This window comes from Camelus bactrianus, chromosome 3, assembly GCF_048773025.1.
Source record: "Camelus bactrianus isolate YW-2024 breed Bactrian camel chromosome 3, ASM4877302v1, whole genome shotgun sequence".
NCBI classification, from domain to species: domain Eukaryota; kingdom Metazoa; phylum Chordata; class Mammalia; order Artiodactyla; family Camelidae; genus Camelus; species Camelus bactrianus.
In genome coordinates, this window is record NC_133541.1 from 53,015,018 (window position 1) to 53,035,962 (window position 20,945).

Genomic DNA, 20,945 nt, shown 5'->3' on the forward strand with positions numbered 1-20,945 from the left:
AGCGACAGTCTCAGTCAGTTATAAACAGAAGAAATGCAGAACCCCAAGGAAAGCATATTCGTCACTTGTAGTGTTAATGACTTCACTCAGCAGTTGACAGATTTTTATGGGGCATTAGCACAAAAAGTTTTTGATAATGAGAAAGAACGAGGTGCTAAACTGAATCTAAAGTTCAGGCTTTGTGAAGAAACATTTAGGAACCTGACTGTAATTGAGGAGCCTTTGAAGAGCTTTTCAGAAAGGTTTTTAAAAATCCTAGGCTTAAATTCAGATTGCTTTTATATGACAGGAAAAATGTATAACATGTCTGAAATATAAACAGGTTACGTATTAGCCTGATAAAAATCTTATTCAAATCCTGTTTTTTGTCTTTCTGCATTTCTGCAGACTGTCAGAGTGAGGACAGCTGACTGGAGCTCTAGATTCTTGCTCTGAAAGTGCATCCCTTGGATATCTCCCTACTCTCAGGCTCAGTCATTCTGTAGTGTCTGACTGTAACAGAGCGTTTTTAGTATTATCACCTGGTGTACATCTTCCATCTGTTCATACTATCTGTGCAACTTCTTGCTTTCTGGAATTTTTCAGTTTTTAATGAAATTGTTTGGCTAGAAATGTAACTAATACCGTATTTGAAATCTCTTTCTCTTGCTTTACCAAACCTCTGAACAACTTTAGATTCACAAGATTCATCGTGATTCAGGAGACAATTCTCAGACAGGTGAGAGTACTTCAATTTTACTCTTACACACTCAGATGGAATTTGTGGGTTCAAGTCTATACATTACTTGGAGGAAATTTGGACTGACAATCACCACCCCAGAACTTGGATTGCTGAAACCCAAGTGCTGATACTGAAAGGTTAGAGAGCCAGATTAAAAGCAGGATCCCCTTAAAAGTCTTGAATCTTCATTCATAGCAACCTTGTCTGCTGAATACCTTCCCCATCCTGGTTTCTTTTGCTGGCTAGAAACCGTGGAGAGCAGATAAACTCAAAATACACAGTGGCCCAGAAGTCCAGTGAACACGGGTTGTTAGACCATAGTCTTCCCTTTCTTTGAAGTAGTCAGTGACTCTATACAACGAGAAAATGGGGACGGGCCCTGGCCTGGGAGCCAGGAGCACCAAATCACCGTTTTAGCTGCCCTCACCCTCACCTCATACCTTGAGCATGACTCTGTCTGACTCTCGGTTTCCTCAGCCATAAAAGGAGGGGACTGGACCTAATGACTTCTACATTTGAAAGAGCTGGAATTCTTTGATCATTAGAGGGAAAAACCAGTCTGCCACCAAAGATTTAAAATTCTCCTTCCTGCACACACACCGCACATTCCCTCCCCCGCTGGCGGCTTTCCCAGCCACTGGGGCATGAAGTCAGACCCCGGGCTGCTTGTGTGGTCCCTTTCCTGGATTCTAGAATGGACCGTATTTTTGCCTACTCAGGAAGATTTCATTTGATCTTTCTGAGCCTCAGTTTCTTCATCTGTAAAATGAATTAACAATGCCTGTCTCTTTGTGGTTATGAGGATTAGAGGAGAAAATGTGTACAGTATCTAGCAGTACCTGGCATTTAACTGTTTCGTAGCCTCCTCCTTTTCTCCCTACTTTTTCTTTCTGTCTCTGTTTCATATTTTAGTTTATTTCTTTAACACAGCAAGAGTATTATTTTAACTAACTTACTGGGTGCCAAAAACTGTTAAAAGCATTTTCATATTCTTTATAGTGCCTGGCACTGCCTTGCACATAACCATTCAGTAAATACAGAACGTTGACAAACTGAAACCACCCCATCTTGGAACACATAGTATGTTCCACTATTTATTAGCTCTTGGACGTTGCAACGCATAAAACCTCTCCAAGTTTAAATTTCCTCATCAGTAAAATGGGGATGGCACTATGTAGCTTTCAGATTGTTGCAATGATTCTATAAGATAATTACTATATTTAAAATAAATAGTAAAGCACCATGTCTGGTGCATAGTAGGTGCTCAGCAAGCATCTGTTGAGAAAAATGAATAAATGAATTCTTTGATTTAAATGGCCTTTATTGAAGAAATAATTTCTCCGAATTTTTAGTCTTTTCTGTTGCTAAAAGATTTTAATTTTAGCTAAGAAAAAAATCAGAAAGAATAAGCATCTTTGAACAATTTCTAATGAATGACTTAGAATTCAACAATCCAGCCTGGGCTGTAGCCATAAAAGTAGACTCCTTAGTTTAGTTTTATTTAGAAACTACATTTTGAGGAATTCTTGTGCTCTTTAATCCTGAATTTAATCTTAAATCTTTAATAAGTTAGATTTAATTTGTTATTTGGTAAACAAACGGTAGCAGTGTATATGATTATCAAGTCCCTAACAGACAAAAAATCATGTGCAAATGACCACTATTAGTTTCTCAGGGTTTGAAAAAACTCATATCCAAAGCCAGGAAGATTACTAAGGCAGAGTCTGAAAGAAAACTAGGCAAAGGGATACTAAATATTTTAAGTTAGGTAATTTAAGACAAGGCTTTATGGCTGTATTCTTCAGACTAATTTTATAGTAGTCCTGCTTTTCACTTCATGCTGTATAAATATAATTCAGTTTAGTTACTGATTTAATCTTTTTAAAACTGAATCAGACATAAAGTGAAAACAGCAATAGAACAATAATATATGATCCCATGTGTGCCTAAAAAGAAGGTATATATGCAAATGTGTACATGTAATTAACAACAGGCAGCATGAACTACATATTTTCTATGTAGCAGGCAGTGTTCTAAGTGCTACCCATGAGTTAACTTACTTACATCTGACAACAGCCTATGAATGAGATGCTGTAACTGTCGCCGCCTCACAGATGTGGGTACTGAGACACAGCGGAGAAACAGTCCCAAGGTTTCACAGCTGTTAGCTGGCATCGTGGAGATCTGACTTTGGGCATTTTGACTCTGAAACGGGTTCTCTTTACTATGCTTTCTTGCACTTTTTTTTTTTTTCGGTGTCATTAGACAATTCTTTAAAAAGCATTGCATCTTTTTGTTCTTTCTTGGAATATGATCATTATTGGTGTCTGAGAAAAGCATTCTCCCTACTGAAACCTGCACACCTGCCTCCTCTCTTACCACAGTGAGAAATTCTGTGTTATGGTTAAGTTTCTCTCCTTGCTTATGGGTTAGTCCCACAAGAAAATGCCCCGAGAATGCAGGTTTCTGAAGCCATCCCTGCTGCCCTGACATATTTATCCCCTGGTCCTCACGGGTGGCATCCATCATTTGATTAGATCTTGCATCAATGTGACAGCACATTTTGAGATATTAAATTCAAAGTCTGCAAAGACTAAACACAGATTTTTTAAAGTGCTTTTTATCCCCTCAGAAAACAGGTACAAAAGTGAAAGTGAAATTGTTGGGATTATAAAACCACCTTTTCTTCTCTTCCTTCCTGGGATCAACAGTCTGAATCATCTGATGAAATCATATTCTCAGGAGAACCTTGAAGACCATCTATGGGTCTGACATTTTAAGAGGGACCTAAAATTGGTCCAAATTAGTTTCTCAAATAAATTCAACTCTCTGTAAATTTGACTAATATTTTATTTCTCTTATTCAAATATCTCCATAAAAGATTTCCCCGCCCAGTTAAATGTATTATCCGTCAGGTCAGTTTATTATGACCACCCCACCCCCCAGATTTCCCCCAAGTTCCAGTGTTTAAGGAGATTCTTATTCATGGAACTAAACAACCTGTAGTAATAAGCCCCATTACAATGTGATACGGCGCCGCGAGAAAAGGGCGTCACTTTACAACTAATACGACGATAACTGTGTGTGTGCCAATGATTTGAAGGGAAAGTGGTTTATTATTAAAAATATTTGACAGTGCTTTAGAAGTAACCCTGTTTTCTTTGGAGAATGAGGGGAAAAAATGTCTAAACTTCACCTGTGAATAAGCTGAAAACTAATCACTCTCCATTACTAATCTGAACTCCTCAGAGTCTCTTTCATTCAGATACAAGAACAGGAGGAAAGAGTCCATTGATGTGAAGTCAATATCATCTCGAGGCAGTGATGGTAAGAAGTTTTTCAGACTTCCTTGACTCTAAAATGTAGAAAATGGCAGAGGAATATATTCAAGAATTCATCGGCATGTGAACAAAACCCCCAGGAGCAGGATCACAACTAAAGTGGCTTTTTTTTCCCTGTAGGCAGAAAAATTTTTAGGCCTTCTTATTCTTTTTCACTTTTTACAGTCTTTATCTTCTCTTGGAAATGACTCCATGCGTGTTTCTTTATGGCCTGAAGTGTGTTAGGCCACGTAAACACCAGAGCAGCTCAGTTTCAATAACTAGGTCACTCCTCGGTGCTGTCCTTCAGGTCACACTGGGATACCTGAGTGCGAGGGAAGTGGCTGAACTAGCAAGGACCAGAGACTTTAGACATAAGATGGATAAATCACATGGCACGCAAGGGATGGGGACCAGGAATGTCAAGAACAGGTGAATGGAAATATTTTCAGATGGGTTGAGAGTGTGGATAGATAGAATATCTTAGATGGAAAGGATAATGGATGAGGGAATTTCACCTGGATTAGCTGAGTTTTTAGAGATGAGAGCTTGGTATTAAGAACCTAAATGCTCAGGAAAGTGGACGGAGTGCCTGGCCCCAATTCCACTGAGCGTGGGCTCATTCTCCTGCTGACCCCCACCCTAGTCATGGCCCATGCCTCCCCTCCTGCACTGCACTCATCCAGTTACATGGTCAACGGCTGAGGACTAAAAGTGATAGAACTGCCCAAGCTGGGCTTTAGCGACTTACAGGAAAGTGAGTCCTGGGGGATCATCAGGCTGTTGGGATGAGGCCTCAGGATCTCATGAACCCTCTCTGAAATTCCCCTTGTGGACTTGAGACTCATAAAGCCTTCCTGCCATCAAAGTTCCAGGCCAGACCACCCTTTCCAGACCCTGGCAAGTACTGGATGAGCTCTCAGCCTTTTCGGATTAAGAGATGGTTGAATTCATTGCTTTGTGGGGGGACTGCAGAACAGTAGTCCTGTGAGAACCAGGCCCCCAGTCCATGAAGGATTCCTTTGCTGCACTTAAGCCAAGCTGAGCCACCAAAACCAGATACAATTTTCTTGACTTCTCTGCAGCACCAAGTCTACAGAATCGTCGCTACCCATCCATGGCGAGGATTCATTCCATGACTATCGAGGCTCCCATCACAAAGGTGAGTGGCAGCTGCAGCCTCTACTCTGCACGCAGGGCCACTGAGCACTGGGCTCCATTCTGGAGATAAAGTGATGACTGGCAGACTACTGATATCATAGAGTTTACAGTCTAGTAAAGGAAACATATTAAATAAACACATAATACATAGTTATAAGTAACAAAAACTGCTATAAAGGAAAACAGCAGGGTCCTATGAGAGAAAATCAGGTTAGGGCCCTGTTTTGGTTGGTGAGAGGGGTGGTCAGGGATCTCTCCGTAGAGGATGTAACGTTTGAAGTAAGACCTGACGGGAGAAGACCTGAAGGATGCAAACGGAGTAGAAGAGGGAGGAGAGGCCTCTAGGCAGCAGACATGGCAAGGGATGAGCACTGAGGTGGGACAACTGGGGGATGGAGCAGCTGAGGACCTGACAGTCAGTGTGACTGGAGCTGGGAGAGCAGAGGGGAGAAGATGGTGACACAGTTACACAGGGCTCAGTTCATTCTGGCCAGTTGGGCTGTAATAGAGAGTTCATGTTTTAGTTAATGCGTGATGGAAATCACTAGAGAGTTTAAAGTAGTGGAGTGACATGATCAAGTGTGTTTATTGAAAAGAACACCCAGCTGCCCTGCAGAGAATGGGATGGAGCTGGCAAAAATGAAAGAGAAGGCGCTAGTTAGGGACCTTTTCCAGAATTCCAAGCAAGAAATGGTGTTAGCTCTACTAGAATTATAGTAGTGGAGTTGGAGAGAAATGGACAGATCAATAAATATTTTGGGGGTAAATTCAACTTGTCTTGATGATGAATTACACTGTCATGCAGGGAGAGAATTCAGGGAAAGTGGTATGTCAACCAGGGCCTCCCATGTTTTTGGTTTGAGCACAAGATTAATAGAAGTGGTTTTTTCACTGCAATGTAGAACAGCTCTTGTCTTTCATTTTTTGGTTATGTTTGCTTTGGGAAGAGGGGAACAAGATTATGAGTTTAGTTTTGGACATGTAAGCAAGATATTCCAATAGATATGTCAGGCAGGCAATTGAGTATATAAATCTGAAGGTCAAAAAGGAGGTCGGGGCTGGGATGTAGATCTGAGAGTCCTTGGCATCTGGATCATGTATGTCCAAAGTCATGGAAATGAGAGAGCTCATCTCTGAAAGGACTGTAGAGTGAGAGGAAGGCCCGGCACCAATCTCTGAGGAACGCCAACCTGCAGAAGAGAGCTAGAGGAGAAGGGTCGGCAAAGGAGCCTGAGAAATTATGGTCCCCAAAGCAGGAGAAACACTGGGAGAAGGTGGGGTGAAAAGCACGCTTCAGGAAGAAGGGAGAGGCGCTGTGAAAGCACTAGTCCTTTGTGAGCAACGAGATGTGTTATCACCTGATTTCTTTCAGAGTCTGGGCACTCGTATGACTTTTGGGAAGAAGAATCCTAATGTCCTCAAATGTATTCTTTCTCTCTCTCTTTACATCCTTAGGTTATAAATATAATCAATGCAGCCCAAGAAAATAGTCCTGTCACAGTAGCAGAAGCCTTGGACAGAGTTTTAGAAATTTTACGGACCACAGAACTATACTCCCCTCAGCTGGGTACCAAAGATGAAGACCCTCACACCAGTGACCTCGTGGGAGGCCTGATGACTGTGAGTGATGAGGGAAAACTAGAAATACAGGGCAGATGACATTAGGTGCACCCCAGAATACATATGACACACAACACATACACTGTTACCCATGGGTGCGGAAACACCTGCTCAATGGGCTAACATCAGCTTAACCAGAAGCAGCTGCAGGAGCACAGATGAATCACTTGTGCCCAGAACTCGTCCTTCGGAATTTTATTTCAGCAAAGACTAAACAGGTAGTTGACTGAAGGCTAAAAATGCACAGTGGGCCCTTGTTTACTTGTTCCCCTGGACCTGGTACAGTATTCCACTGAGGGTTGGGGCTGGGCTTCCTTCGACCTCAGACTCTTTATACAATGAGAGGGTTGGTACTTCGAGGACAGCACTAGTTTGCAGAATCTTAGCTGTAGAATTCTTTCTTTGAATAAAAGCTTTATATGGAGTTCCCTTTATAATCAGTAAAAGCAGAGTGGAGCTGTTCTGGCTTGGTACGGGGAGGGGAGGAGAAGCCACCCCCTGCCAGCACTCCAGTACCACCACATGTAACCCCCCAAAGTAGCTGATTCTAAGGAGTCATCCTGTTCCAGTGTTTCTGCTATGATCTGTTTGGCTGTAAACATCTATCAGCAAGTAAAGAAAAAGAAAATTCAGATTATTCATTTGTGCTCCTTATTGGAGGCTGAAGCCGGAAGAGTTCTTTGGGAGAAAATGAGGCCCAAGTCATCTAAGAGTTTTACTTTGAAGGTTTCTGTCTGCTCCTGTCACCAAATGCTGAGTACTGACTGGCTTTCTGGCCAGTTCTCCGTGTTCCTACTAAAGGTCTCTGATGAGCCCGTAACTTGAGTGACCTCCTCTTGCTTGAGTGCCCCTGGGCTGGCCCTGGCGGCCCCATCCCAGTGCAGTGTAGACCTCAGTTCTAAAGAAGACTGGCAAGGGTCTGCCAGGAGGCGCTGGCCACTGCGGAGCTGCGGCAGGAAGACTGGTTCCTAGAACAAGGTACCTGCCCGCCCTCCCCCTGCGCCACACCCTCCTGGGCTTCCTCTCCAGGTCATGTAGCATTGGGCAAGAGGAGAAATAAAGGCAGGTTAAAAACAGAGGAGTTCCCTGTGATACCTGCCTTAGAAGCAGGACCGTTCCGGCCATTGTTACTTACCTATTTATCTAGTTTTCAAAATTCAGCTCTTGGCCTAAAGATCCAAGGTGTCACTTCTGGGGAGCCCTTCACTAATACTTTAAATCTTAGCACATGCTTTCTAGGGATGACAAATAAGCAATTGTAAATGACTTAGGCAAAGAATTAAATAATCAGGTACTCAGGGGTAGGGGATAGGAAACGGAGATGCAAGAACATCTGGGGACAAGTTCAAGTTCAAGAACCTAGTAAATGGCAGAACATCAGAATTCTGTCCACTCCCTTATGCTGCCCTTCCAAAGACCTCAAATCCGGAAAATTCTTTTAAAGGCTAGCAGCAAAGCTCATGCTGTAAGATAGAAAGTACAGTTGGAAAAAAAGTTAATTTAGATATTAGATAAAAAATTAGCCTAACCTTTTAAAGGCTTTACATTAAGTCATCCCCAAAATGTGGCCCATGGCTTTGGCTCCCCAGGATATAAATCTAAGAACACAAGAATACAGTGTCCCTATGACGGTAAGTGGGGTCCTTTCAAATTAACAAGTATCCAAAGCAAGATCACTTCTTTGGTCTCATTAATGTGGCTTCAAAATGCCACAGGAGAAAGATGGCAGGAGAACAGAGCCAACTCACAGCTCAGGTGTGAGGCCTGAGTGCAGTCACAGCCACTTAATTCTCACTTCTCCGTCTCCTGGGGCTAAAAGCCGTGGAGGGGAGAGTATCCTCTGCTCTGTAGCTATTGTTCTGACTTGATTCGGAGCTTCAACTTGGAGTTCCAGATGGGCTGGGTTAATCAGGATTCAGTTCTCTCTGGCTAATAAAAGAAATGGGGGAGTAATGATAACGGCCAGTAAAGCATGCTTCTCACAGCGTCTCTCTTTATTCCAGGATGGCTTGAGAAGGTTGTCAGGAAATGAGTATGTGTTCACTAAGAGTAAGTTGTCTTCTCTCCATCTGTTACTGGTAACCTGTCTCTGGTCTGTCTCTCCCCCAGTGTTGTGATTATTGTTTGAGGAGGGCCTTGGTGATACTTCCTTTTGGTCTCACTGGAGTTTATATGGTCTACATTTGAAACCAGCTCTCCTAATTTAAATTACTTCTCTGGAAGCACTGTCAGAATAGGAATTGCAAACCTCTATATATTTAAATGTAGTTAAACCGGATTATTTTTCTATTTGGGGGTCTTGAAGTTCAATAATGTAAGGGAACCCTGAAGTGAAACTCTTTTTACCCCTCGAGGTTGAAGACTTTCTTTCTAGTGGCAACCATGAAGATGGCAGATGCTCAGCAGCACTCACAATTCCACAATTAACCGCCCTTCCCTACCTCATCTGTTTGCCCAGACGTGCACCAGAGTCACAGTCACCTTGCGATGCCAATAACCATCAATGACGTCCCTCCTTCTATTGCTCAATTACTTGATAATGAGGAAAGCTGGGAGTTCAACATCTTTGAACTGGAAGCTGTGACACATAAAAGGTACGTGCTTCTCTGTCTGTAGGCCACGGGATGATTGATGGCCACACTCAAGACTTTCACGTCCGAAAACCTTGAGGGAGATGTGAGTCCTTGCCATAAAAGACCTCGGAGGTTTTGCCTTTCATTCCATGCTGGAGAAATGAGCAGGGACTATGGCCCCTTAAGTGAGATCCTTTATGGAGAAGTGTTTTAGTGGGTAAGATGTGGGATCAGCCTGGTGATGACCCAGGACGAAGAAATAATAGTGTCCTTTCCAGATCTACCCAAGTCACTCTGTGCCAGTGAGCCAACAGTTCTAGGTATTCTCAGCCCCAAACTCTCAGCACCTTAAAAAATGAGTCTGACAGCACTGAAGACTTTTCTTTTGATCCATCCTATAGGTAAGGGAAAGATTAGATAACTCAGAAGGTCCCCTTCTGTTGCAGAAGTCTGTTTCTTCCAGGGATGTTGGTCTGTAGGATATGAATGCTACTCACCTATAAGTAACTTGACTCTAAATGACATGACTGTGCTGAGCCCACGCAAGCCATCCCTTTTGTCCTCGGGCTCAGTAACTTCCTCAGGGGACACAAAGGAAGTGCAGAGCTTATGTGGAAGCGGAGATGGAGAGCGACTGTCAGGGACGTTTCCTGGTTGTTAGAGCCACTGAAAGGCAGATAACTTAGAGACTGTCTAGAGGTCATTTGGATTAACCACCCTGAGGCACCTAGTTTTCAGGAAGTGCCTGGTGAAGGGGAGATGCTCTATCTCCTGATTTGGAGAGGACACATTTGTATACCCTTGTGCTTGTGCAGTAAGTATGAAGTATCTTCAAAGAAAGCAATTTCTGGAGCAGTGAATACAGTGAGTCAGGGTTTGTTTTCTTGTTTGCAGGCCATTGGTTTACCTGGGCTTAAAGATCTTTTCCCGGTTTGGAGTATGTGAGTTTTTACACTGTTCTGAAACTACTCTGCGGGCCTGGCTGCAAGTGATTGAAGCCAACTACCACTCCTCCAACGCTTACCACAACTCCACCCACGCCGCTGACGTGCTGCACGCCACCGCCTTCTTCCTCGGAAAGGAGAGAGTAAAGGTAGAATTTTGATATCACGATCGAGTTACTTGCCTAGGTTTTGGAGATCTAAGAACTCAATCTTAAGAAATGTATCTGGCAAACAGCTATTTTGGAACCAATCTGACAGTTTTTTGTGCTACCAAATTGATCCTTTTGGTGTTGTAATGACATGGCCTTTTCTCCTAGCCCTCCCTTCCCCAAAAATGCTTAAACTAATAATTTATGCCACCACAGGGACTCCTTTACATGCCTGGCTGATACCTGAACCTATTCTCCAAATGTGCACTAGGAGCCCTTTGTGAGACTGGGTTACAGGACAGAATTTAATTACTATAGCAAATGGTTACTAGGTCCAGAGGTTAAATTTTAGGTTCAGAATTTGGCTGTTGGTACATTATGGTCCACACAGTAATGAGCCATTCAGCATCCTGCTCATTTACATACATATATGTGTGTTCTGTGTAGGTGTATATGCGTAAATCTGTATATTAATGACTTGCATAGTTCTTAAGAGTTTCAAGTCCCTTAATCGTACCTGGAAGTCCATACTGTCATTTACAGGCATTGACTTGTAGGGCAGCCCTATGTACACGCCATGCATAGCTGGCAAAGGTCCTTGTCTCCCCTCTTTCCCAACTACCACCACTTGCACCGTAAAGCGTGTAATTCCTTTGCTACAATTAAAAGTGAAGCTTAGAATACAGATACCCCTTGGAGAAGTGCTGTATAGAAGCAGATTCACATCAATCTGCAAATGCTTGGTATGAGGTAATTTTCTGTCTTAAGACTCTAGATACTTAAGGAGAAGAGTGGCAGTGGGATAGGTAGGAGTCGAAGTGGCACCAAAATGGGGAGGAGGGAACGTTCCCTTCTCAGTGTTGCCACAGACTGATCCTGGCATTTACTTTCATTAGCAAGAAAAGAAAGTGGTTCAAGAATGATGCTTTTGAAGATTTCTGTCCCCTAATTTTTAAAAAAGGTGACAATACAGGTGCTATCAGCCTGTGTTCCTATAGCACCTTTCTTTGAGGAGCTAAGGTCCTTCCAGATCCCTACTGCAGGTTCCTTTCCTCCATGTTGTACCTTGTGAGATACTGTACAGCTGAGGCCACACGTGCCGAATGAGGGCAGGACCGAGGGCATGAATACTGAGACCAAAGGGATCCACAGGCAGAGCAGCCTTGAGTTAAAGATGAACCTCACTTAAGCAGAACCACTCTAGAAAAATAGATAAAATGCTTGATACATTAGGGAATGCTTAGTCACTTTATGATCTCTTTTATTCACCATCCCCTAAAATAAGTATTTTTTCTTTAAATTGTTTGTTCTAGTAATGTATTCAGAGTCTGGCTGAATTCTCAAATAGCAGCAATAGAAACAAGTCCAAGACTAGATACCGTGTGCTTGCAATTCAAAAGACATTTTCTAACTTTGGCAGTCTCTGCCAAAGAATCAGAAAATTCAGAGCTACAAGCAACCTAGGGGGTTGAGGTGAAAGGGGCTCCTGAGCTCAGAGGTTTAGTGAGCACCCCAAGATCACGGGATAGCCCACCGCGGGGCGCTCCAAGTGGCATTTACTCCTGAGGCCACTTCCACCAGAGCTGCTGCCACTGACAGAGTCAGAAAAACGTGTTCACCAAATACCCATGTCATCTGTCGTCCCTAATTTCTTTACAAGGCTAAAATTCTTAATGTCACTGTGACAGAGCTCCACGTCCTCAACCCAGCCGTACAGGTTACATGTCCAGAGCTGACATTCCCCTTCAATTTGTTACAGACCCTGTCCCCTCCCCACTCTTAACAGTTCCCAGGAACCACTGCAGGTGGAGAGGTCAGAGTAGCCAGCATTTTCTGTTGTCTTCTGAGTGTAAGTGACTGTCCCAGAAAAGCAACTGTTTGAAAGGCTAATCCAGAATGGAGTCCATTCTGGCCAGTCTGCTTCACTGTGGTTGAAATCTACCTTGCTAGTTAAAGAAAGAAAAACACTATGCAGAAATGTCAGCACCTCCAGCGGTTTAGAATTTCTACTGTGCCGGGTTTGGTGAGGAAGTTTTCTTCCACAGACAGTCTCTCCCTCCCTTAGAGGGGATCTTGCTTCTCCCATCTGCCAGTAAGCAGCCAAGTCTTCTTTCCCTGCCCCCTATGTTTCATCAGGCATGGCATTATTAGACAGTGCTTGTCAAAACGGCAGGGCGTGGCCTGTTATTGGTACCTTTGTACAAGCGTCAGGTCTAAGTCAGTGTAAGCTGGACAGGCACGTCTCGCCTCATGCTACTGTTGTCTGCTCCAGTTACTTGAATCTCCTTCATTGAAGATATGAAAATAAATTGGCCCCATACTCCAAACAGGACTGAACATACTCCAAGAGCACTAGCTGGAAGCCTGAAGCTGGGGCCTCTTGGGGCCTCACTACACAGCTAGAATCAGCCCACGTGGGGGCAGCTCTGGGTCCTGTTGGGCAGCATGATGGGGCCAATGGGGCTAGGCATGCTTGCTTGCCCTGGGTACTTACATAATCAATCTCTGAGAAGAGCTGAAAACAGTAGCATCGACTGCTGTCTCGGCTCAGGAAACCCGTTCACATGGGCTGAGGCCAAGTTGATTGGCCACCAGCTCCAGGTCAGGACTGGAAATGGAAATGGCTCCCTGCTGGTCGGGGCAGATTTCAGGAAAGTTTTCAGGGCTGAGTTTCAGATTGACTGGTCCTTACCTATTAGCATCTGAGAAGCAGTTTGCCGTTTTTTCTCCCACAGCCTAGGAAAGCAACTTGGGAAAACCAAAAATTATGCCCACCCCTCCAGCCTCATCTTGGGGACCACTTTTCCCCTCACCCAGCCACAATGAAGCTCTTTAAGTTTCCTGAAGAAACTACTTTTTTGTTTCACAGCAGGAGATTCATATAAGCTGTTCCTTCTGCCTGGAATTCTCTCCCTTGACATGTTTTGCTGGCTAATTCCTGCTTATCCTTCAGGCTCCAACATAAAAGTCACTCCCTAAGAGATGCCTTCCTTGCCCACCCCCTGCACTCGACCTGCACTGTCCAGTAAGTAGCCGTTAGCCACATGTGGCAGTTCACATTTAATTAAAGTTAAATAAAATGAAACATTCAGTTCCTCAGTTGCACTGGCCACATTTCAAGTGTCCGGAGCTATAAGTGGCTAGGGGTTACGGTACTGGACAGCCCAGATACAGGCATTTCCATCCCCACAGAAAACTGAATGGCCAGCACTGCCCTGTACTAGATCAGGCCTCATGGTTACTGTCAAACCCTCTGTACTTCCCTCTTTGCACTACGGGGCTGATAAATCGCTGCGGAAAGCACACACAGCACAGGTAAGTACACAGACAGAAGTGACTGCCTGTGAGACGTGCTGAGACTGTGCCAGCGCAGTTTATGCCCCTAACTCCAGCTCTCTGCATGACGACCAGCTCCCAGGAAGCGTCCAATAGACTGAAGGCATGAGTTCATAAAGTACAGTGTCTCAGGTAACAGTAGCCCATTTGATAACTTCCTCCTAGAGCTGTGAGCTGAGAAAACATTTGTATCCCCTGATACTGTGGTTTGTGTCCTTTAATTATATAATGAGAGCGTGAGAAACAGGGTCTCCTTTTTGGTCTTTGCCACATGTAACCCAGAGCTGAATTTTGTTCTTAACTGCAAGAGCCCCCTTAGCCTGTTTTCCTGGGAAGCTTCTTCTTTTTGTCCTTGATTCTCTCGTGCTGCTTGGTTCTAATCCTTTTATCTTCATGTGAAGAGTTTTCTTGTATCTGTGCCATTTACTGCCACACTCTCAAGTCTTTTCAGAAGTAGGCGAACAAAGTAGCACGTGTGATCCTAGGCCACTTCCTTCTCTGTCTGCTCATGGAAGAGAGTCATGGCAGTATGTCACACAGCATGTTTGGCATCTTCCTGCAGGAGAAGTAGGATGAATGGACTCTGGGAAAAGAATTTAGGCATCCATTACAACTGCAGCTGAGGTTTCTGTTTCCCTCCAGACAATTCACAGCAGAGCAGTGTGATGGGATGTATCCTAGGTGGCCTCCCAACTTGTAGGGAAGTCAGAGAGGATCCCCTGGCCCATCTTCTCCCGGGAGACAGGGATGGGTGTAGGTCCCCTACACCCAGTGGATAATGCTCAGCCTTGTCTTCCTCACCCCAGGGAAGCCTCGATCAGCTAGATGAGGTGGCTGCTCTGATTGCTGCCACAGTCCACGACGTGGATCACCCGGGAAGGACCAATTCTTTCCTGTGCAATGCAGGCAGTGAACTCGCCGTGCTCTATAATGACACCGCTGTCTTGGAGAGTCATCACACAGCCTTGGCCTTCCAGCTCACGGTCAAGGACAGCAAATGCAACATTTTCAAGAATATTGACAGGTTCGTGTGCTCAGACTCTTGTGCTCAGGTTTGTAAAGTGCAAGGAGGAAACTCCGTTTTCCCTAACTTCACCAAGTACTTAGCTGCTTCTTGGAGGGAGGGGGAAGTAAGAGCAGTTACACCACTGTATCAGACAGTAAAATAATAACCTTGTCCTTATAAACTTAACTGTACTTTTTAGACTGGGTTCATCTTTTTAAACTCCATTTGGTCTTCAGTAAGTTCATGAAATGTTTTAAATACTGCAAAGCATTCTATAAAAAGTGATTATAATGCTAATAAGTGTATCAGATATTTTTACCCTCTCAGGAGGACATCCTGTCTTTGGTGTAACTCAAGGGAAAAGTACCCTTCCCTGTCTCTCCCCAACTCAATTTCTGGCCACTTAAAATCCTACCTCATGAGGATGCTGGATTCCACAGGTCCTGGCAGAGCTGCTGGGGCCCCCAGGGTGGGGCAGGCTCCCCTCACTGTTGTACTGTCCTCTGGTGAGCTGGCCAACTGTGAACAGACAGATGCAGTTCCTCCTGCCTGCCACAACCCTGCAGTCAAGCTGTACTTCCCACATAGCACCAGCCAGGCTGGACAGCAGACTCCTGAGAGAGGGCAGTGCAGAGAGCTCAGTGCTCACCCGGGGCCTCAAGGACCACTTGTCAACATGAGCCTGGACCTATCCGCCTGTCTCCAGAAACCTGAGAAAAATGGAGACCAGTTATTCCATCTTCAGTTGAAGCCTCATCAGTGTCCAGTATTGTTTTTAAAACTTTCACAGGAAGAATTCTTTCCAGTGGCCAATTTTATTCAGTTCCCCATTCTGGCTCTTAAAGTTAGAAAAAGATGACAGGAACTGGGCAGTGATTTTGAGCAGGATTGTTGCTCCATCCATTACAATGTCTATCTAACTGTAATTTAGAGAATTACTCACTAATTGAAAAACTTTCTTCCAATGCCATCATCAAAAGAAATGACACTTCTCTGAAGTAAGGATCAGTGTGTCTGCACTGAATGTCACTGGACAGCTCACCGGGTTGCCGCACCTGCCTTGTAGGGAAGGAACTTGTCGCTTCTCTCCACCTCCCTGTTCTTGACATTGCCAAGGGATGGTAAAAGGGAGCCACCTTGTGAAATAAGTGCCCCTGTGACAGGTGCTCTCCTTTTTTTATATACTCATAAATCATATGAGGAAGGGTCAGCTATCTTTGGGGAAAATGGAAGTGTCACCATGTCCTCGATTAGCAGGAAGATGAGCAGGTTAACTTTTTTGTGACCTTCACTCATTTCCTGACTCCGAGCCCCCAACTTCCTCCTAGATTGTGGGAAGTGTGGTGAAATGGTAGCAAGAACAGTTTTAATTCGGGACACACTGTGAACAAGGCCTTTTGTCTTCCGGTTATTTTAGGAACCATTATCGAACACTGCGCCAGGCTATTATTGACATGGTTTTAGCAACAGAAATGACAAAACACTTCGAACATGTGAACAAATTTGTGAACAGCATCAACAAGCCAATGGGAGCTGAGGTAAGCATTCCCCGTGTAATAAGCTACATCACAGTACATTTCCATTTGAACCTACCCTGATACAAGAAGGTTATTTGCTTGGAGTTGGTAAGGAAGGGCTGAAAGTGCGGGCCACTCCTTCCCCCTAGGGACAAGAATAGATGGACAGTGTCCACAGCAACTCTGAGCTCCATAAAAGAAAGGCCCTGAGATAAAAGCCAGTGGTGACAAAAGGAGGTAGGCCCAGAGGCTAGGATGAAAGGAGCTTGCAGCCAGCAGAGACTGGAATAAATGGTAGTATTTAGGGGACCCAAAGCCCTAGTTCTCTGTTCTCTGAACTCTTGAGAGACCTCAAAATTGGATATTTTAAAGAATTATATTCCTGCTGACTTGCATTAAAAGCCTATCAGTACCTATTAAACTGGGAGTGACTAGCTGAGAACAAGAGCACAAGTCTTCTTCCTTTTTCAGATTTACTCATGTACTTTAGACTTGCCTTAAGGTCCCTACAAACTTGGGCTGTAGGAACATGGACAGAAGGTTCACATCTCTTACTGTTTAAAATGAGATCAACTGCCCTTTGAAACTATAAAAACTGTTCATAGCTCCATAAAGTTAGAAAAACTTCTCACTCACTCCTGTATGAGGGTTGCATACGTGGATGGATGATGAATGGTTGTCTTAAAAGTAACCTGATGATCAGTATGGAGACTATCTGTATAGGACCCATCACATGACCAGCCTGGATGGAGGGACAGTGTCCACCTCACCTGTGTTCTGCTCCATCCCCCAGGGATTCCACAGCACACTGCCAGGACCCTCTCCTTCCACAGAGGACTTATGGGAGCAAGGATCTGGGGATTTAAGAGGGAAAAATAACACAGAATCATAAAATTTAGAGTTGGGAAGGTCATCTATCCAAGTAAGCCCCCAACTCTGTTGATTTACTTACCGCAGTATCTATAAGCAAGCAGTATCTTCCCAATGGTAAGTAATGAAACCACCACTCTTCAGAACATAATTCTTCTGCCCATTGATGGTTTAATAAATAGGTGCAGTCCCAAAGCAGAACAAAAACCCTTAAATGCTGTGCAGTCCTTGAGCTTGGCAGAGCTCTGAAGAGCTAATTAACTGTCTTCACACCATCCATTCGATGGTATCTTTGAAAGTAGGGAATCACAAGCTTCCAGGTTTTGTGTAATTGGCCTGTTGTAGCATTTACATAAGCCTCCTCCTAGACCTGGCTGCTGGGCTCGGGACCACTGACCACTCACACCCCTCATGAGGTATGTACTGGTGTACAGTCTTTTTAAACATGGCTGAATATACCTGCTCCTGCCCTGGCCCACTTTCTGCTTCCTAGTACCCCTACAACTTAAACGTCTCACACTCCCTACCACCAGCTGGAAGGGCAGCCGGGGAAGCGTGAGCAGACACATGCCTCAAGAGAATGAAACAAAGTGGGAAGAGATGGGCAAGGAGGTAGGAGTGGGACAGAAAGTCATAGAGAGGGAGCTGGCAGGTGTAAGTCTAGTAAGTGTGCTGCTTCCCCATCTTTAATGTATTGAAAATAAGTGAAAGTTCTGCTTTGACATATTTTCTGATAAAACTGGGAGAAATCTCTCCTTTAAGATTACATACCAATTTATTCAAAACAAAACCTGCTCCTAGCAGTTCAAAACCTCTGGGGAAAGAGGACAGAAGTGCAGGGTAACAGAGACTTTGACTCTAAGCTCTGTTTGTATTGCTTGAGGGTTGCCCCAACCCAAGAACATATCAGGGTATTATAGATGGAATTAAGGATGGGAAAACCTCCTTCATCTAGTCTCATGCCTAAGTTTGCGTGGGTGACCATTCCTTGTCACCATCGAACATCTGGTCAGTTAGCACTTGTGGGCTTCACCAGCATCTTGAACTAACCCTGATATGACATTCTGCTTTCCAGATTGAAGGCAGCGACTGTGAATGCAACCCTATTGGGAAGAACTTTCCTGAAAACCAAATCCTGATCAAGCGCATGATGATTAAATGTGCTGACGTGGCCAACCCATGCCGCCCCCTGGACCTGTGCATCGAATGGGCTGGGAGGATCTCTGAGGAGTACTTCGCACAGGTATGCTGCCTCTCTAGGGAAGCTCCACCTCTCTTCTGGGAGTGGCCCCCGGTCATAGTAAGTAAGTAAATTACTCCTCCTGGGAAAGGAATGGCTCACCCCTGCCTGGAAGAGAATTCTGATTCACTCAAGAAAATGGCTGGTGTGGCCAGCTGCAAACCAGTCTCTCTAGGGGAACGGGGATAAACTGGGCCTTCTGAAGTAGCTTTTCATCCTCAAATTGTTAGATCCTGAACTTCCACAAAAACTGGGAAATCACCCATTCATTCACTAGATGATTATTCTCTCTGTGGGGCACTGGGGAACACAGACATGAGTGAGACACATCTCTGCCCCTGGGTAGCTCATAGTACAGCAGGGGGCAGATACAGATATAAATAGGTCCATACATTGGTTAAAAAAAAATGAAAACACTTCTAAAGGAGGTAGTTTTAAGTCTTCAGAGCGTCCAGGAAGATTTTTTTTCTAGATAAGAGGGGCTTCATGGAAATGATATTACAGTTGTCTTTTTCAAGGATTTAAGACATTTAGCAATGGGGAAGGACATTCTGGGAGAACAGAGCATTGTGAGCAAAATGAGTAAGGAGGAAAAACAATTTTTATCTAAAGAGAGCAGCAATATATACATAGTTCACTTTGGCAGTGTGAAGAGTTAAAGAAGACTAACCTAGAAAGTAGTAGAGGACAATATGCCATTTGAAATATAGGCCTACTTCCAGAGAAGAGGCTCTGAGAACTAATGTTTAGTATGTGTGACAGAAAGACAGGTACGTCACAAGTAGCTACAAGTAATGCACCTGAGGCGGGGGTCTCCATGGCTGTCATGTACCACGGGGGCAGGATAGATAATAGCTGGTGATGTCTAAAAAGGGTGGGCAGGGGCAGATGGAGAGGTCAGCCAAGGACCCAGTAAGTTAGCTGCAGCTTTCAAGGATGGGAATAGCCCATGAATTAAAGAGAAGTAGGACAGGCAGTTCTGAGTTTGCTAGAAAGAGAAGGGAAGGGAAAAAAACCCTTCACTCCTTGAACAGCAGTGGATATTTTAAGGCTGCCTGATCGACTGACCTGAAATGAGCAAGCTGGGCCAAAAGCTGGTAGGAGGCCATTACTGGGCTTCCCAGGACCCACAGAGAAGACTTAAAATCCTCCTAGTTACTCTCAAGGTATGTGAACAGGGAACAGGAAAGAACCACTTTTAAGTTCTTTAATGTAGGCTCCCTGTTTAGGTGGTATCTTTTTCCAGAATGGAAAGTAGTAGTATTCATAAGCCCAGATGACCTAAAAATAAAAAGTTACAAATGAGGTCTCTGATCAGCCAGCCTCTGGCTCTACACACCACCAGGAAATGTGGATCTTAATTTCAGCCCAGTGAATTATGACCATATGCATATAAACATACACTCTAATGTGCAAAATACTCCGATTTACACATATGCTGAGAGAGCTGCATGACCTGTACCCCAGTCTGAACAACTGTAGTTTCTCTCATTATTTCGAGTAAAAAAGTTAATTAATTCCATGAAGAAAAGAAGCTAACTCAGCTCTTTTCATCCAGACAACCATCATTCTTTGATGTGCATGCAGCACAAGGGCTTTATATGTACTTCTGATTTTGTCACACAGAATATTAAAAATCCATATTTTCAAGGGCCAAACTGAGTAAGATTAATTCTCACTGCTTTAATAAAGACATTCTGAAGCGAAACTGGCTTTCTTTTTAAACTGCAAATAAATAATACAACGACTGTTGGTACAGTTGGTGCCAGGTCTGTGATTCATGCTGAGGCATCAGCAATGTTACCCATCGTTGCTTCTGCTCCCTCAGTGTAAACGTCACTTAGTATCAGTAGTATTACTTTGAAAATAGTCTTGACCTTGCAAAAACGAAAACAGACTTTTGAAGAAGAGGCGTGAACTGTGAGATCAGTGCTTCAGGAAGGGCTAGAGGATAGCCTGAGAGACTTGAGAGTCAAAAGACCTGAATTCAGTGCCTGTAGTGCATCAGGTGGCCGTCTTCTATAAGCAGCTTGGGGACCTTGCTGAGCGTGTTTCCTCATTTTCACAGACTGGTTCTGAGAAACTAGATGCTCCTGTGACAGCTTCTCCCATGCCCGACAGCCCTGGATCTGTTATTTCTTACAGACTGATGAAGAGAAGAGACAGGGGCTACCTGTGGTGATGCCAGTGTTTGACCGGAATACCTGTAGCATCCCCAAGTCCCAAATCTCCTTCATTGACTACTTCATAACAGACATGTTTGATGCTTGGGATGGTAAGATAGTTCCTATTTTGTCACCCACAAAATTACCTTTAGTGACAGAGGCTGGGCCTAAAGGCGCAAATGAAATGTTATTTTAAAAGAAAAAATGAAGTCAGCTGACGTGTGGCCAGGTATGGTGGGGGTGCGTGTACATTCTGCATCCTCAGCACAGACCTTGTTTACAGAAGACTCAATGGGTGTTTGATAACTGGATAAACAAGTGTT

The 20,945-nt window shown here is 44.0% G+C and overlaps 1 protein-coding gene across 12 annotated transcripts in view; it reads left to right on the forward strand.

Annotated features, from left to right (window-relative positions):
* The window catches only part of PDE8B (phosphodiesterase 8B), a 294,732-nt gene that overhangs the window by 261,131 nt on the left and 12,656 nt on the right, over positions 1 to 20,945 (forward strand). For all 12 annotated transcript variants that reach the window (XM_010949268.3, XM_010949269.3, XM_074360079.1 and 9 more), the window contains 11 exons: positions 676 to 718; positions 3,971 to 4,048; positions 5,127 to 5,203; positions 6,658 to 6,822; positions 8,826 to 8,871; positions 9,281 to 9,416; positions 10,290 to 10,488; positions 14,631 to 14,848; positions 16,248 to 16,368; positions 18,293 to 18,460; positions 20,603 to 20,732. In XM_010949268.3, coding sequence (XP_010947570.1) covers positions 676 to 718; positions 3,971 to 4,048; positions 5,127 to 5,203; positions 6,658 to 6,822; positions 8,826 to 8,871; positions 9,281 to 9,416; positions 10,290 to 10,488; positions 14,631 to 14,848; positions 16,248 to 16,368; positions 18,293 to 18,460; positions 20,603 to 20,732 — 1,381 coding nt within the window. The remainder of the gene's footprint in view (positions 1 to 675; positions 719 to 3,970; positions 4,049 to 5,126; positions 5,204 to 6,657; positions 6,823 to 8,825; positions 8,872 to 9,280; positions 9,417 to 10,289; positions 10,489 to 14,630; positions 14,849 to 16,247; positions 16,369 to 18,292; positions 18,461 to 20,602; positions 20,733 to 20,945) is intronic.